The sequence below is a fragment of the Anastrepha ludens genome, chromosome 4 (genome assembly GCF_028408465.1).
Source record: "Anastrepha ludens isolate Willacy chromosome 4, idAnaLude1.1, whole genome shotgun sequence".
Classification (NCBI taxonomy): domain Eukaryota; kingdom Metazoa; phylum Arthropoda; class Insecta; order Diptera; family Tephritidae; genus Anastrepha; species Anastrepha ludens.
The window spans coordinates 19,471,968-19,489,453 of NC_071500.1; the positions used below are offsets into that span (position 1 = coordinate 19,471,968).

The 17,486-nt window shown below is 37.9% G+C and overlaps 1 protein-coding gene across 2 annotated transcripts in view; it reads left to right on the plus strand.

Annotated features, from left to right (window-relative positions):
- The window catches only part of LOC128860193 (regulating synaptic membrane exocytosis protein 1), a 265,936-nt gene that overhangs the window by 34,247 nt on the left and 214,203 nt on the right, over positions 1-17,486 (plus strand). For both annotated transcript variants that reach the window (XM_054097507.1, XM_054097506.1), the window contains exon 2: positions 623-734. In XM_054097507.1, coding sequence (XP_053953482.1) covers positions 623-734 — 112 coding nt within the window. The remainder of the gene's footprint in view (positions 1-622; positions 735-17,486) is intronic.

The window sequence follows — 17,486 nt, forward strand, 5'->3', positions numbered from 1 at the left end:
ATATACACCGATATTAAGCTTTAAGTTGATTGTAATTTAGCGGTCCTTTTTGTGGAGACAGGCTCTTTTATACCAGACACACTCATGAGGATCCACAAAAATGCGCATATGTGTGAGTATCTACGTACGTTTTATGGTTGTGTGCACAACACATTTAACGCAGGTGGGCTTGTGATAGGCGAGAGCGGTATAAAAATCAAGCCAATGGCCACTAAATAGCAACGCTATGAAAACCGAAAATAAAACGAACAAAGGTGCATAAAAATACCAACCTGAAAGTCAGAGTCAACTGCGAAAAAGAGGCACCAAAAAATGTGCTAGCATTTGGGAGAGCAACGCTCATAAAGCAATTGCGTCTTTGCACTTGATTAGTAGCGCAAATTTCACACTGGCTTTAGAGAATTTTTACAGCCAGCTAAAGAGGGGGGGTATTATTTCTTTTTATTTTTTTTTTTTGTTTTTTTCAAGAATTTAATTAAAATGATGCACCTGTGAGGCAACAAAAAGAATATAACGAAAATAGGGTTACTTCGTTGTTCATCACATTTTTCAATTACTTGCAATTTCAGAGATGAACAAAAAAGTGGAATTCACTCACTCTTACTTTTTCGGTATCTTGCAGATGGTCGCCACCGATGAGACGCCATCCACACAAAATCAACCCGATGCTGGTGGTACATTCGGCAAGTTGAAACAGACACTGTCATCGTCATTGCTTACAGCGCAGGATAGAGGTGAGTAACATGGGAATGAGGAGAAGGTCAGAAAAGAGGAAAAGAAAGAAAAATGAATTTTGAAAACTTTCAGGCATACAATCGTAAGTAATTGAAATGTTAGTGAGGAATATGAAAAAGCAGCATTTTTCAAAAATTGTTATTTCTTATTTTTAAAAGGGAAAATATAACTACTTAACTACAGCATCTGCAAGTCAAATTGGTTTATGAATATACATATACATATGCATATACAGAAAAAACTTAATTAAGTACTAAAGCAGCAAATTTTTTAGGAAATATTAATATTAATAAATATTTTGAGGATTTGAGTGTGAAAATGCATATTTCTCGTACAAAACTGGTTTCCACTCTCTACAAAGATACCTGGGCCTGTAGGCCCATTGGGATACCATTAGTTTGGACTGAAGTTCTCCCACTGACACCCAATCTGATGAAACCTTTTCGTCTCTCTGATTAGCGTTAAACTACTCTGGATGGCTGCCAGTTCTAACTCTGCTGGGCATCGAAAGACACAACTGCTTGGACAGCTATATCCCGTTCTTGCAGCGCAGAAGTTCACGAAGTGTGCAAGGCTTTCTACTTGTTCCTCGTTCCTTTAACTGTTACTGAAGTCATTTGAGAGAAAATCCATACGCTTTCCATCTGTTCTCATTGGGCAGTACTCCATGATGACACCACCCACCGTTCTAATGGAAGGGCGATCTTAACTATAATAATTAGGGACCTAATTCTGGGCTCATTTATCCTAGTCTAAACCTCTCGAGTTATCTCGCAAGTGGGCTTCGTGGTCAATCTACTGTTAGCTTGCGTGATACCGACCGAGATTGCATGAGCATAAAGGGATGCCCACATATTGGACAGAATTGACTGGTTTAAGATCAGTCGCCCTCGTAGCCAACGTTTCTGCGTTGCAATTTTCAAGAATTTATCTGTGGATATAAAGCCAGAGAACGTTCGTGGTGCACTGCATAGTAGGTTCTGTAAGATTAATTCCACATTAATTTGTTACTTTGGAGGACGCATTCTTGCACTGTAGAGACTTTATGACGACTTGACTGTCATAGTAGGTAATGATGAGTTGTGCTGCAATAAACCAGCATTAAGCCACAATGCAGACTCTTTTATAGGTATTAACTCAACTTGAAAAACCCTTCAATAGTCAGGTAGCCTTACACTTAGGTTCAGCTGATGCACTGATGCTGATGATGAGAAGATGTCACTTGCGTCCTTAATATTTATTCTTAAATCATTCGTAAAGATAACCGCTAAGCCTAGGTCCAGATCTTTAAGGCTATTCCGTAGCTTGATGGGTATTTCTATCAAACTATGGGTTGCAGACTATGATGACGCGGGTCCCGTCCAAATTGATCAGCACCAGCCCGTTAATGGTTATTTCTTTTTGTAGACTGAACTTTTTGAACCAAGAATTCCTTACTTCTCCACCTTGGCATAGTAATTTTTTGGGTGCTCTTGTGTTCGAGTCTTATTTATTTTATCAACGTGCACCCTTAGGTGCACCACAAATATATTTTAAAATATATTCGAAAATATGTTTAAATCAAATTCAGTTTTCTAGATGAACGAGTTCTATAATCTACTCTTCATTCTGCAGGATCGAGAACAGCCAGGCTTCCTATGGAGCATGCAAATTATTTTACAATATATTCCTAGCTTGGTTAGACGATGTTGCAATATACAATGCACTGTGAGAATTCCTGTTACCATTCTAAAATTGTTCTTATTTAATTTTACGCAATTTCTAAATCGGTTTGGATTGAGGCCACATATCATTGAGTAAAAATCCTTAGTGGGTATATGGTATAGTCCCAAAGCCATGAATAAATTAGCCATATATGCTTTCGAATTATTACCATATTCCAAACGTAGGCGAAAATGTCCATCAGGATATGCTTCCAAATAAAATGGCTGAAACCCCTAAAGGTATGTAAGTGTTGAAATGTTTGATAAATTTTTAAAAATTTGAGAATTGAAGTCGGATGTACTATATAAAATCTGTGACTGTTTCAGAAATTGAAGACAGGTATTTATTACTTAAAATAAGATTAAGGCGGAATTGAATGCTTTGCAGTTAGCGCCGCTTACTTGAGCTCGTTGGCGCCAGTGCGTATACGCAACCACACGTTTGAGCAGTTACACTCAGAGCTTTTAGCATTTTAGAAGGCAAACGGTTTCTCTCTGTTGTATTATAAAAAGCAAGGAACGCTTTATCATTTCTAATACTTGTAATTGCGACAGTTGGGGCGCGCCAGAGTGCAGCTCTGAAATTTTATCAAATTCAAAATTTGCGAATTCACCAAAAATGCCACTTTTCATACTTTTCTGTTACAAAATTGTGATATGATTTTTGGAGTTTTGATTATGAAATTTTTGATAACAGATTTGCACTATTCACACGTAATTCATTTAGTAATAAAGGGTTTTATATGTAAACTCCCAGCAGTGCTATTATATCGCTAGAGAACCTCAAGTGGCTAAGCTAAAACTTCCAAAGCATTTTTTCTTCCTTTGGATTAGTTGAAAAAATGCGTAACTGTAACCCCAATTACAATTAAAGACTAAAACAAATCTTATTTTTAGTTAAAATTGTATCATTTTAAAGGAAAAATATGCTGAATGAGTACTCCAACTGATGCGCTCACATCTCAACTGAATGTGTTACACTCGTCTTCTCCATTACATTTACGACTACTTTCAGAGAATGGCTTTGAAATTTAATTACGGCAACTCTTTAATGGCATCGATTTCTGATACTTTGCCAACTGAGTTGACAAAGTTGCAACAGCAAACAGCAGAAAAGCGCACTCACACACGAAACATTTTGAACACATTGAACACCATTATCGTTGAGTTGCTCAGAACAAAGTTAAAACAAGAAAACTATTTTCTGCGTGAAGGTTTAACACTGAGCAATTACACCTTTAGTGTAGAAATTGTGTATGCGTATTAATGTGTGTGCGAGTATGTGAAAGTGCACGACGACAGTATCTCGTCATTAGTTTATTGAACATTGCTTGCCTCACTTTTACTTGAAAGCAGTAAATGTCAGGGGTACACGTTTTGCAACCAGTAGCTAAATAATCAATTACGCTTTTAACTAAGGGAATTTCGAAAATCATCGAACATAGGGAAACATATGGTCGAGCTAATTTAACAAAGTTCTATTTAATTGGCGCGTACACTTCTGTTAGGTGTTTGGCCGAGCTCCTCCTCCTATTTGTGGTGTACGTCTTGATGTTGTTCCATAAATGGAGGGACCTACAGTTTCAAGCCGACTCCGAACGGCAGATATCTTTATGAGGAGCTTTTTCATGGCAGAAATACACTCGGAGGTTTGCCATTGCCTTCCGAGGGGCGACCGCTATTAGAAAAATGTTTTTATTAATTTTGCTTTCACCGAGATTCGAACCAACGACGTCTCTGTGAAATCCGAATGGTAATAACGCACCAACCCATTCGGCTACGGCGGCCGCCAAAGTTCTATTTACTATAATACATTTATTAAAACTATTATTATTAAACTGCCATAACATAGAACAAGTTCTTGAGTAATATAAAGTGCTTGGCTCTTAACCGCGGGTGAGTTTATGCAGGTTTTCAATGGGCTTCTCACTCCATATTCGGAGAGATTTTCTGCCACTCTCCAGCCATAGAAAGAATTTTTTTTGCTAAGGGCAAGTTAAGCTCAACCTTAGTTCCACAGACTGAAAGTAAAATAGGTCCACACCAATAAGAAGATCTAGGTAGGTAATTAGATAGGTCGATTAGACGGCAAGAGTACCACGGGTACACTGCAATTAGCGCTAGAGAAAAAAAAAACATATACATCTATATCCCATCTAGCAACCAGTCTTGGAGCAGATAAACGGGAGAACTGCCAGCGACTATCCCTAAAAGACACACTAAGGAACCTTCAGCGCTTAGCCGCTAGACCCGGACATTTGCAAAGAAAGTGATTTTTTTTTTGGTATACGGACCTGGGAGGTGAAATCTTCTAAAGATACGTATGAGCCGACTCATACTTGTATTTGAGCAAATACTGCCTGAAAAAGCCATGCCCAGTTAAAAACTATGTCAGCATGAAGGTAACGTTTCCATGTGCTCTCCGCATCCATTTCTGTATGTCCCCGACATATCATAGTGAAAGTGGTTTTTCCCTTCCTACTATCGTTCCAATTGGTCAGCCAGTTTTGCAGAGCGGTATCATCGATCCTCTGTAGGGCGTCCCTCAGTGAGGCGTTGTTACCAGATACCCACGCGTTTTTTGCTTGCTGGTATTTTTGTTTCATGCATTTCACTTGTGTATCGCTGCCTGCTATTACCACTGCTGCATCGTCAGATATGGTTCCATAGCCTCCAATGGTTCTCACATTGCACAATCTGTACAGCCGTTTAGCATGCTTCAAGTAGCTGGGATATTTCACTACGTCGCCTCACACTTCCACAGCGTAAAACAGGATCGACGCTTGCTAACAATCCTCTCATTTTTTGTCTTGGTCCACCCCCATTCGACATCAGTCGCGATAAAGCCGCGCAGGATTTTGCAGCTTTGGAGCTTGCATATTCCAGATGCTTTTTAAAATCAAGCCTTCTGTCGATCATTACTCCTAAATATTTTATGGTATCTGGAGATGCTTTATTGTGACCATCAACTTGTATTTGAAGGTTTTCAACTTTTTGTCTAGAACTTATGAGAACCAGTTCGGTATTATGGTATGCTAGTCTTAGCCCAGACTTTTGTGACTATTGCTTAATTTTATTGATGGTGTACTCTACTCTTCGTGAGACCTCTTTTAGCGTTTTCCCAACGACTACCACAGCTAGGTCATCTGCATACCCAACAATGCTGGCTTGTTCATGCTATTCAACGCGTAGCACTCCATCATACATAATATTCCACAAAGTCGGGCCTAGTACAGAGCCTTGAGGAACTCCTCCAGTTACCTTATAGCTTTTGGGGCCTACGGTTGGTATTATACCATAGGGTTCTGTTATCAAAGTATGAAGCAATTAGCTTTATCAGATAATTCGGCACATTCATACTCCGAAGTGCCATCAGTATTTGGTCACGACTGTGCAGATAGCATTTTTGCTATTTCACATACTTCTATTATTGCATCTAATACACTGCGATGCTTTCGGAAACCGTATTGGCGAGCTGACAGACCTGTATGGTCGCTCAAGTGCTCAACGGTCTCTTTCTGTGCAGGATCCCCACAGCTGCTGCAATGGGTGTTGAGTGGAAGGTCAAATCTCTCCGCATGAGGTCCCATCACCCAGTGGCCGATGATCACCACTATGAGTTTGGAAATTGAAAGGTGGCACTTTAAGCGTACTGCGTCTGTCGTACTGAGGCCAAAGTGTTTTTGAGATAGCATACTCCATCTGTCTTGCGTTTTTCAAATCCAGAAATTGTGCAGTTTTTCTTCAACAGCGGTAATCGGGGACCAATGTCTGAGATCAGGTCATCTAAAGCGGTACTATCGAACCTTTTCTGGTCGTTTCCACGGCAGTCGGTTCTAAGTTACCGCAACGACCCGCATTTATATCCGATTAAGGACTGTGACTTCAGCAGCATTCCCCAGTATATGTATGGGGAATGTCTATGCTACTACAAAAACAAAAACGACATTGTTTAATGGCAAGCTCATCGGCAATTTCATTTTCCTCTATGTTTCTATGCCCTGGAATCCAGATAAGTGAAATGTTTCCTGCAAGTTCGACACGCTTACCGGAGTTGACCAGAAGAAAGCTGCAAAATGGCGACAACATAGCCTTCAACGCAGCTTGCCTAGCGAGTCAGCTAAGCTAATATGTTTCGGAATATCCATTCATAATCATTAATCTTACAATCAGGCATTGATCCAATTATATTCGGAAGAAACAAATCTTCGAAGTTGGAAGAAATGCGATTTAATCGCAAAGGTTGCCATTTTTTGTTTTTTGGTGGGTGAAGTAGGGTTCAAAATACCTTCGCGCTTACAGCAGCCGTCGTCTACTGAGTCGTGTAGTGTGGCCACTCACACAATCACTCCTCTTCTTCTGGGGTGACACCCTTCCCAGGACAACTTTCTATATTACTTCGGGAGGGCCCAGAACGGCATCCATAAAGTACCAATTCTATTCACCCACGTCTGGGTTCACCATATTTGTAGCCAGATTTCCTGCTATAATCTCATCTTCTTGTGTCTCTATCTGTGTGGCTTCGCTTTGTGGCACTGTGTCGATGACAATCTTTTTTTTCGTAGTACGCTCTCGATGTGTGTGATTCTGTTGGCCCACCGATGTTTGCCATTAATCTACTTAGCATACCCGTGACCTCTGCTGCAGGTAGTCTTAAACTTAGCCTTGGCAATACACTCTAGCTTTGCTACCAGATGAAGAAACTTCGCTTGAATTGTGAACCAGGGAAGTGACCATCTTCTCCTTTCTACCTTGTTTTTTTTTTAAATTGATGTCTTCGGTAAAAGCGCTACGAACTTATTCCCCAACCTAATATACATAATATTCACGTTGTTCCTAGGTAAAACATATTGATTCCAAAAACAGATTATAATTAGATTTATTTCAAACTAGAAATTTTATTTCTCTATACGAACAGCCTGCTTTCTGCGCTTCGGCATCCATTTGTCACTACCAGGTGTTGGCTGGACTCCCGCTTCTGGGACTCCCTTGTGAATTCCATAATAATAATAATGAATAATGCTGAGTATACTAAAAAGTTATACCAAAGCAATTGTTATATTAGCAGCAAATGCAAGCTGCACGCAGTTTGGCTAAACTCCTTTGTTCATTTATTCCTGCGCTCACATTATTCATTGCATAGACTGCAAATTCTTATTGTTATAAACTCCATTAATGTTCACCACATTGCATTCTTTTATCACTGCCTTTAATTCTTTCATTAAAGCTGCATTGAAAACTTAAACTTTTTTTTGTTGTTTGAGAAATTTAACTGAGCTTGGCAATATCCCCAGTTAACTGAAATGAATTGCGCCAACGTTAGCAGCCTTAGTAAAAGCAACTAGTAGCGAAATAGAAAATGGGGTAAAAAATATTCATATATTTGAACCTGCAGTTTATGCTGTCATTATAAGTACAAACGTGACCCCAGTGACTAGGTGAAAAAAGGATCACAAGCAAAACCGAACAAAAAAGTTAAAACTGCAGTCGGCAGCCGTTTTTGCAGCAAGCGCACACGGTGAGGAAATACTCTGTCAGCGGACTGTTGCTAGTAGCGGCAAAATCTGATTTTAATGTCTACAACCACACACATACACACACACACTCTCATTCAACACCGCGCTATTACTTGTTTCTAGGGACGTTTAGTCGAAAACGCGATTTATAGCCATATGTGAACTTTATATCTGTATGCACACCTGCGTTCACAGAAATAGCAGCGCGTATTTTGAAGAGCTCTGATAATTTTTTTTTTAATTTGTTTTAATGAAAATATAGTTTCAGAAACAAAAACAAAAACCTTTTAACTAAAGGATTATATATAATTAAAAGGCCGATAAAAGCGAATTTTCCAGAACTTTTTCTGAGAAAACTTTTAAACTTATTGATCTCAAACTTTTTACACATATTATGTTATCTTTTAACTGTATTTTAAGACTTAGTATTAGTAAAAATGGGTTGGTGCGTGATTACCATTCGGAATTCACAGAGAGGTCGTTGGTTCGAATCTCAGTGAAAGCAAAATTAATAAAAAAACATTTTTCTAATAGCGGTCGCCCCTCGGAAGGCAATGGCAAACCTCCGAGTGTATTTCTGCCATGAAAAAGCTCCTCATAAAAATATCTGCCGTTCGGAGTCGGCCATTTGTAGAACAATATCAACACGCACACCACAAATAGCAGGAGGAGCTCGGCCAAGCACCTAACAGAAGTGTACGCGCCAATTATTTTTTTTTTTTTTATTAGTAAAAATATGTATTTGGAAAGGAGCTACAGCTGATCTCCGGTAGCTTCTCTCAAAAAAGACGTTTTGCGGTGACCACTATATATCTGAAGCGGATCCTCTAAAATTGAAAAACCATACAGATTTCGTTAAAGTAATGTTAAATCTACTAATTAATCGAAGGAATAAGTAAAATAAATTTGTTCGGCAAAATGGCGGTTTCTCAAAAAAAAATCTATTTTTGACCAAAATTTCAGCCTTAAATTCTTTATAAAAAATATTTATTGGTGATAAAAAATCTTCTATTAATTACTAAAAAATATATTTAAAAATCTCGTGTTATTTGAGACTAATCGGTCTAGCCGTTTTCGAATCATGTTGAATACACTATTTTGAGAAAAACGCGTTTACAGTTTGAAAAGCACTTTACAAGGGATGAAAATTCTCGAAACGCCTTTCCAAATTTGCGTGGAGCTTCAAAAATATTCACCGGAACGATATTAAATTTTCTGTGTGTATTCTTAAATAAGACCAAATAAAAATAATCCACAAGAAGAATCAAAGTTTCTCTTTTTTTTTAAATTACAGCCAAAAAACATCGCAAGGTTACTTTTGCGCCACCTTATATATGCACATTAAGAAAAATAAAAAAAAATGATTTTTTGAAAATTCTAACAGCATGTAACCCCTTCGATACGCAGATCCGTCAAGAGGGGTACCCCTCAGGGTGGTGTACTTTCTCCTCTGCTGTGGACTCTGGCGATGTATCAATTATTGAAGAATCTAAAGGAAAGGAGAATACACGTAGTGGCCTACGCATATGATGTTGCAATATTAATAAGAGGGAAATTCCCAGATACCCTCTTCAACATAATGCAAATGCAAAAAAATGAACGATGTAAACCGGTGGGCTGCATTGAGTGGTCATGGGATAAATCCCAACAAAACAGAACTAATCATGTTCACCAGAAAATGCAGTGAAAACACTGTGAATTAGAGAAGAGGCAAGCTACCTAGGTCTAGTATTAGATAGGAAGCTCTCGTAGAAACATACGATTAATGATAGAGTAAGTAAAAAAGCAGCCATAGTGCTCTATACATGCAAAAGAATTGTAGGGCAAAATGGGGCCTAACGCCAAAAATAGTACAGCAGTGATAAGGCCTATCATGGCATACGGTGTCTTAGTCTGGTGGCCAACACTCGAGAAAAGAACAACAGTAAAATGCCTAGAAAGTATTCAAAGGGATGCTAGTCTCTGCATAAGCGGGGCACTAAAGACTACGACCACGGCAGCGATGAATGGGCAGCGACAAAGGGGTAATGGACAATAATATTGGCATCAAGCTGAAATATTGGCTATCAGAAAAGACCTGCTAGCCCTAAATAAAAGTGACCTCACAACTAGAGATATACCTGTAAACACATATTCAGATAGTCAATCGGCCCTGAAAGCTTTAAGGGGGGAGCCTGGTTTATGAGGTCTAAAAATTGCATCTCTTTGCGATTTTTTTTGTTTTTAAGGAAAAAATTAATTTAGCACTGCAAAGTTTTTTCTATCTTTTAAAGAACATTTAAAAAGTATAAAAAATTTTTGTACTGGTTAAAATAAGTTGAAAAAAATGTTTAACATAGAAACTAGTAGAGCGCTGCAGCGCTAGAGTTTCCAACTGGCGTACAAGATACAGCACGTAATTATTATCTAAAGCAAAAAATTCAAATGGATTTCTAATTATCATGATTTTTCATTCTAGATGAACTAAGAAAACTGAGAGAAATTCCAAAACTTCAACTTTTTGGAGGTTTTAAAGAAAAAAATGCCTTTCTATAAAAAAAAAATTCACTTCAACTTTGTATAAAAATCTTGAAAAAATTTTTTTTATCTATTTTGTTAGTTCAAATAGAAGAAAATTGAATACTGAAGGGAACAAGCTATGATTCATTTCAAAAGGTTCATTAGTTTTTTTCATTCATGTACGCCAATTCAAAGAAATCATAATGGAATGGCAGGCATGCCAGTAGACTGGGAGCGCCCTATAACGACTATTGCAGAAGCTTTAACGACATTGAAGAAGAAGAGACTATAGAACACTTTCTATGCGGGTGCATGGCTCTGGATAGAAGCAGGTTTAATATTCTAGGAAAAAGCTCCCTGAATAACTTGGCAGAAGTAGCCAAATAACAAGTCTTGTTAGATATATCAAAGTCACAGGTTGGTTCAATGAGGTGGTATCACAATGGGTCTACAGCAAGCCTAGGTGTGTCAAACGGCAACCACTACACCTACGTACCTACCTAACCCCTTAAAATATCAAATTCAAACAGATTTTCAACAAAACAGAACACTTTTAGTCAGAAAGTTTTTTTTTTAAATAACTCTAAATTCTAGGCAATTTGTTCATATAATATAAGTTTTCTGACGGTGATATATATTTTTGCCATATAACAAATACGTACGGACTATTCACTTTGGAAAGCAACTAAAACCTTGAAAAGGCCTATTATGCATTCCCCACCAATAAAAAATTATGATGGCAGCTGGGCCAAATCTAACGAACAAAAAGCTGAAAGATTTACCGAATATCTTCAAAACATTTTTCATCCTAACGAAGGAGATGAGTTAGAAAATATACCTCATCCTATTCGACAAAAAATCAATAAAATCCTCCTGACTTCCTTTAAAGAGGTAAAGGACACTATTAAAAATAAAATAGATAGCAAAAAAGCACCCGGTTATTACCTTATAACAGGGAAAATATTAAAAGAATTGCCCAGTAATGCTATTGTCAAATTGACACATTTGATTAATGTTGCATTTCGTTTAGAATATGTACCGCAGCAATGGAAAATATCGGAAGTTATTATGCTTCCAAAACCAGGAAAGCCACCACACGATGTAACATCATACCGACCAATATCGTTGTTACCAATTTTATCTAAGCTTTTTGAAAAAATCTTGCTAAAAAGATTAAAACCATTGTTAGATGCAAAATGCCTTGTACCAAACCATCAATTTGGTTTCCAAATGAGCACTCAACGATTGATCAAGTGCACCGCATTACTCATGTAATTGAAAAATCACTGGAAGAAAAACAAATCTATTCTGCGGTATTTCTGGATGTATCGCAAGCTTTTAATAAAGTATGGCGTGAGGGACTAATCCATAAACTTCAAGCAGTTCTACCAATCCAGTACTCAAACATTTGAAAATCCTACTTAACGAGCAGATACTTTAGAATAAAGCAAGCAGATGTCTATTCAGAACTGAAAGATATTAATGCAGGTGTCCCGCAAGGCAGTGTACTCGGGCCAGTTTTGTATCTCTTGTATACTAACGATATACCCACATGCAGCAATACAACAACTGCAACATTTGCCGATTATACTGCAGTATTAGCAACTGATGAAAAACACTTAGAAGCAATTAAGAAGTTACAAGCATCAGTAAATGCAATTCAAAATTGGACCAAAAAATGGCGTGCCAAGTTAAACGAAACCAAGTCTGTGCATGTTGACTTCACTAATAGAAATATAAAATATAAACCAATATTTATCAATAATATGGCAATACCGCATGCAAATACGACAAAATATCTACAAATGACCTTAGATGCTAAGCTGAGATGGAAAGCACATGTCAAGAAAAAACACGAGGAGTTAATTCTTAAATACAAGAAAATGTATTGGCTGTTAGGCTGACATTCTAAACTCTCTATTTATAACAAAATACTTTTATACAACCAAATACTGAAACCAGTGTGGTCATATGGCATACAGCTCTGGGGCTGTACCAGTGAAAGCAACAAAAACATCAATCAACGATTCCAAAATAAAGTATTACGCGACATCGTTAGAGTGCCGTGGTACATTCGTAATTGCAATCTACATAAGGATCTTAATATAGACACCATTGCGGATGTCATAAAAAAAATTCGCAAATAAACATAAAGAGAGACTTCAGCAGCACATCAATGATAAAGCAGCCAAACTACTTGTAACTGATGACCGCACGAGAAGATTAAAAAGGACGAAACCGCATGATGTCTTTTCATAAAATTTTGTCTTTACTTGAGATGTTTTAATTTAATTAAATATAAGTAAAATAAACTGCTTATTAGTTTTGTTAACTACAATAGATTGCAATAGTAATAAAAAAAAATAAATAAAAATATAACAAATGCTCGAAAATTTTGTTATGCCGATTTTCAGATTTACACTACGCCAGCAAACAAAAAATATCAAATATCAACACGGTTTTTGAGCCACTTCAAACTTGCACTTTAATATACCAAAATTCAATGGGCTATAAAACCACATACTCGAAATTTTTACTAAACCTCTTATTAAAAAGACAACCATTTCACTTATGAAAAAGTTTGGAACCTTCGAGACAATTTTTTGAATATCCTATATTAATATTTTGCACAAAGTTTGAAACTCTAAATTAAAAGCTTTATTGTTTTATTATTAACTCTATTTTTATTATAAAAATTAAATATAAAGTGAAAACTTTGCAACATGTCGCGCTGCTGCTATTTTGAACACAAATGTGTGCACGTATACGCTTTGCTACAACTGTCGCCTCTCCGATGGAACTTTTATTCCTTTTCCGATTTTTTCGAAAAAATGTTACACCTCAGCGCCATCATTGAAGGTGCAACGTGCGCGTGTACGATTTACTTTTTGTGACTCAACTTTTTTGTCATAAACTCGCGCTTGATTTCGTTTTCTTTTTTCCCCATGAAAGCGTTTGCTTTAACGTGCAGCTGTGTGCAGGTGGTGGAAACTAGAAAGCATGCAATTTAGCAGTCGCGTAGTTATGTGGGGTGCATGCAGGTGCAGTTCCTACGTATATACACCTTTTTCGATTGTTATTTACGGTAATTTTTTTTTTTTTTAATATATAAATTCTCTCGTTTTTTCTAAGTTTTAAAGCTCTGAAGCCGTTTTTGTGGTATTTTTCTCTTGATCCCTTATCACTTGCTAAGTGTTTTGAGCACCGGGAATAAGGAAAATGCTTAGAATGTTTATCTTGAACGGTTTTCTACCGCTCATTAGTATAAAAAAATTCATTTTTGAACTAAATCTGTAAACACAGCCTTATACCTGTTGTTTTGTTAACTTAAACATCTGCTTAACTTACTCATACAAGGTTCACAAAATTGATTTTCCAAATTTAATTGTAAATAATTAAACTGAATTTAAATCTTCACAAACAAAAATATTTTGAGTTAAGTAAATCTTTGCTTTGGCCCTTACGCAGTCCATTGGCTGTCTGTTTACATATTTATGTGGTGGTGAAGGTTTTGTCTGAGTAACACAGCACAGACCCAATTAGCACAAGATTTCTTTTCTGCAATTTCTGTCAAGTTGACCAACGAGAATTCGCCCAGAATTCTATGCCGTAGAGTATCTAGACCTCGGTCCTGACACAAATAATGAAAAACTGTTTCCTTAGATTCTTCTTGGTTCTAGCTTCTACATCTATTGTTCTACGGCCGCCTCAGCTCCCTGACATGGGGTCCCAAAGGACCGTGGCCGGTTATTGTTGGTGTAATTCTGAACATGTCTGCTCGAAGCTTTCTTAACAACTTGTCAGTTCTGGATTGGTTAAAATAGAGCTAGGTTTGCTTAGTGATTTTCCCGGTATCCGTGTTAGTCCAATAGTTTTGTTCCGCTCTTGGGGATAGCCTATTTATTTTGCTTCACCCTCGTTATAGGATACCCCTGTCTTACCAGTTCATCTGCTTACTCATTTCCTTCTATGTTTCTATTGCCAGGTACCCAGTTTGTCGCATGCGCTAAATTATTAAGTTCTTCAGTGTGATAGGCAGTTGTATTCTCTTAGCCCACTGAATTCAAGTCCCATTCCTTTCGCGTGGGATATTTTTCCCCTTCTCCTCCTAGTATTTCGCTCCTTCTAGTATTTCGCTAATAGTACGAGTTTTTGTTTCCAAAAATTGAAGAGGATGACATGGACGATATTTGGTTTCAACAGGACGGTGCAACTTGTCGCACTGCCAGAGTTACACTCGAACTTTTGGCTACCGTTTTTGAATTCCGATATCAATTGGCCGCCTCGGAGCTGTGATTTAAGCTCGTTGGACTATTTTTTGTGGGGAGCCGTTACCGACAAATGCTATGCGAACCATCCAGAGACGATTGATGCTTTAAAACACGAAATCGAAGTTGCCATTCATGAAATTGGAGCCCAAACAATCGAAAATGTGCTTAAAAATTGGGTTAATCGAATGGCCTACTGTAAAGACAGTCGTGGCAGTCATTTGAGCGATATTATTTTTCATTCATAAATGACAATGTTCAATCTTCAAAATAAAATAAAAATTTGAAAAAATATTGATTAGTTTTTTTTTTATAGCCGATTCAAAAATCAAATTTTACATGGCCCACCCTATAGAAGGAAATAAATCTGTTCATAGAATCCCGACGTAATCTGCATACGCGACAACCTTCACTCCCCCTCTGCTGAGTCGCAGTAAAATCTTGTTTAGAGCTAGGGTCCATAGAAGTAGAGAGAGGACCTCAACAAGTGGATTGCCTCTGCTTTTAAATTGCGTAACCGATGCGTCTCCATTTGACGCTAGAATAGTTCTGTTCTGAAGCATACATTGGATCCAGTTACTGAAGCAGTCATTGACTCCGATACTTACTATTGATATATGTGTTATTAAAGGCCCTTTCCAGGTCTAAAAAAGCTGCCATAGAAAATTGTTATACGTGTAATATGTTTATATACTTCAGCTGTTTAGTTACCAAGAGTCAAATATGATTGACATACAATGCCATTTGCAAAGTATAATAAATTTTCCGATAGGGTCATTAATTTGGTCCATCATGGGTATGCATAAATTGATACAAAGATTAACTAGCCAGCGCGCCATTGATAACCTGATATTCAATTTTCCATTGCATTGGGTGTTTATCGTCTTCTGTTTTAGTCCAAGGTACAAATAATCTCCTCCTGCGCCAGCATAAACCTTACCGAAGGCTTGGACGTTCAACCTGTACTCACCTCTTTAGATAGTTAATCGGCAATAAAGACTTTATCGCCAATTGGGCAGTTCGATCTATTTATATACTGGAACAGGCAGTGATGGCCGCCTAGAATAGTAGAAAATATCGAAGCATGTGTATAGCATTAGGCAGCAAATGCCTTCGCACTAAACCGATCCCCGATCCCTCCTCTCCTTCTGGGGAGACACCCTTCCCGGAACTGCTTTCTATATTACTTCAAGAGGGCCTAAAACGGCATCTATAAAGGACCCATTCTATTCACCCACGTCTGTGTCCACCATATTTGTAGCAAGCTTTCATGCTATAGGATCGTCTTCTTACGTCTCTATCTGTGCGGCTTCGTTTTGCTGCACAGTCTCTAGGCCAATCTGTTTTTTCCGTAGTACGTTCTCGATGCATTTCTTTACAGCGTTCTAGCTGTCTTCGCGTTCGAGCATTTTACTGATTATATTGCTCGGCGCGATATCGCCGATCTGTTCTCTGAGAGCATTACTTTCCGCGAGCCATCTGTTACAACTAAAAAACGTGTCATCGCTCAGCTCTTCGCAGTATATGCACTGGAAATCGTTTACCTTGCCCATACAGTATAGGTATCTCCGGAAGTATTTGTGACCCGAGAGTAACTGAGTTAAGAAGTAGTTCGCTTCCCCGAAGTTCCTTTGGATCCATTTGTCAATTGATGGAATAGGTTTCGCCGGCCATCTGCTACTCGATTCAGTATCCGCAACATGGTTTGGCATCTCCATTCTGAAAAGCTAGTGATGACGTGTTTCTTCTTGTAGTCCCACGCATCCATTCGCTCCCGGACCATGAGATCAAGGGGAATCTGTCGGCTGATCACAAAAATTGCTTGCGACAGTGTGGTAAGCTGAGGCAACTCTGAGTGCCGCTGTTCATTGCACAGCCTCCAGTGCTTTGCGCTTGGCTTTGTAGTTTAGCACAATTCCCCATACTTCGCTGCCGTACCGAAAATGTTAGCTTGGGGCCGCCATTATTAGCTTTCTTTTGCTCTGTGTTGGCCCACCGATGTTTGCATTTAATCTACTTAGCATACCCGTGACCTTTGCTGCTTTGGTAGCCGCGAGCCGTAACTGGCTTTTGACAGCATAGAATAAACATTTCAAAGCTTTAGGCAGGCGGCCTCCTCATTAGTAAAAGTTCGTCTATCAAAAACTATTTCAATTCCTACGTTTGGTTAGTGCGAGTACTCAGATTTAAAAAATGTGCAAGGTTAATATTATATTAAAATGAAATTACATTATAATCAAAGCGCTGTTCATTGCACATATAATTTAAAAATGTTTCTTATGTAGTTTTGAACTCTGATTTCCCTTAAAAAAAAAGTCAGTCAAAAGTCAACATAATCCCTTAGTAATTTTTAACATCCCCATACACTTGTCAGCTTTAAAATGCAATTTATAAAGCATTTGCACATTTATGTAGTAATATACATATGCACTCATGCATCATACATCACTCATGTAACTCAACCAATCTACAGTGGCCTACAGTGCGTATACGTAATGTGCACTCGTCTACTCAAAAATGCATGCCAGTTTGTCCGACTTTTTTTGAATCATGTTTATTTGTGAAGATTTCGTACATAAATTTTCTTTACCTAAAAACACAAGATTAATAAATTTAACATGAATACTTATAAGATGCAATGTCCCAAGTTGATGATCTCAGCATCTGTGATCTGAAACTTAATACAGTAGAAACTCGATACCTGCAAACCTCGATACTTGCAACACAATTTTTTTTCCTTGCGAACACTGAGTACATTGCCACAT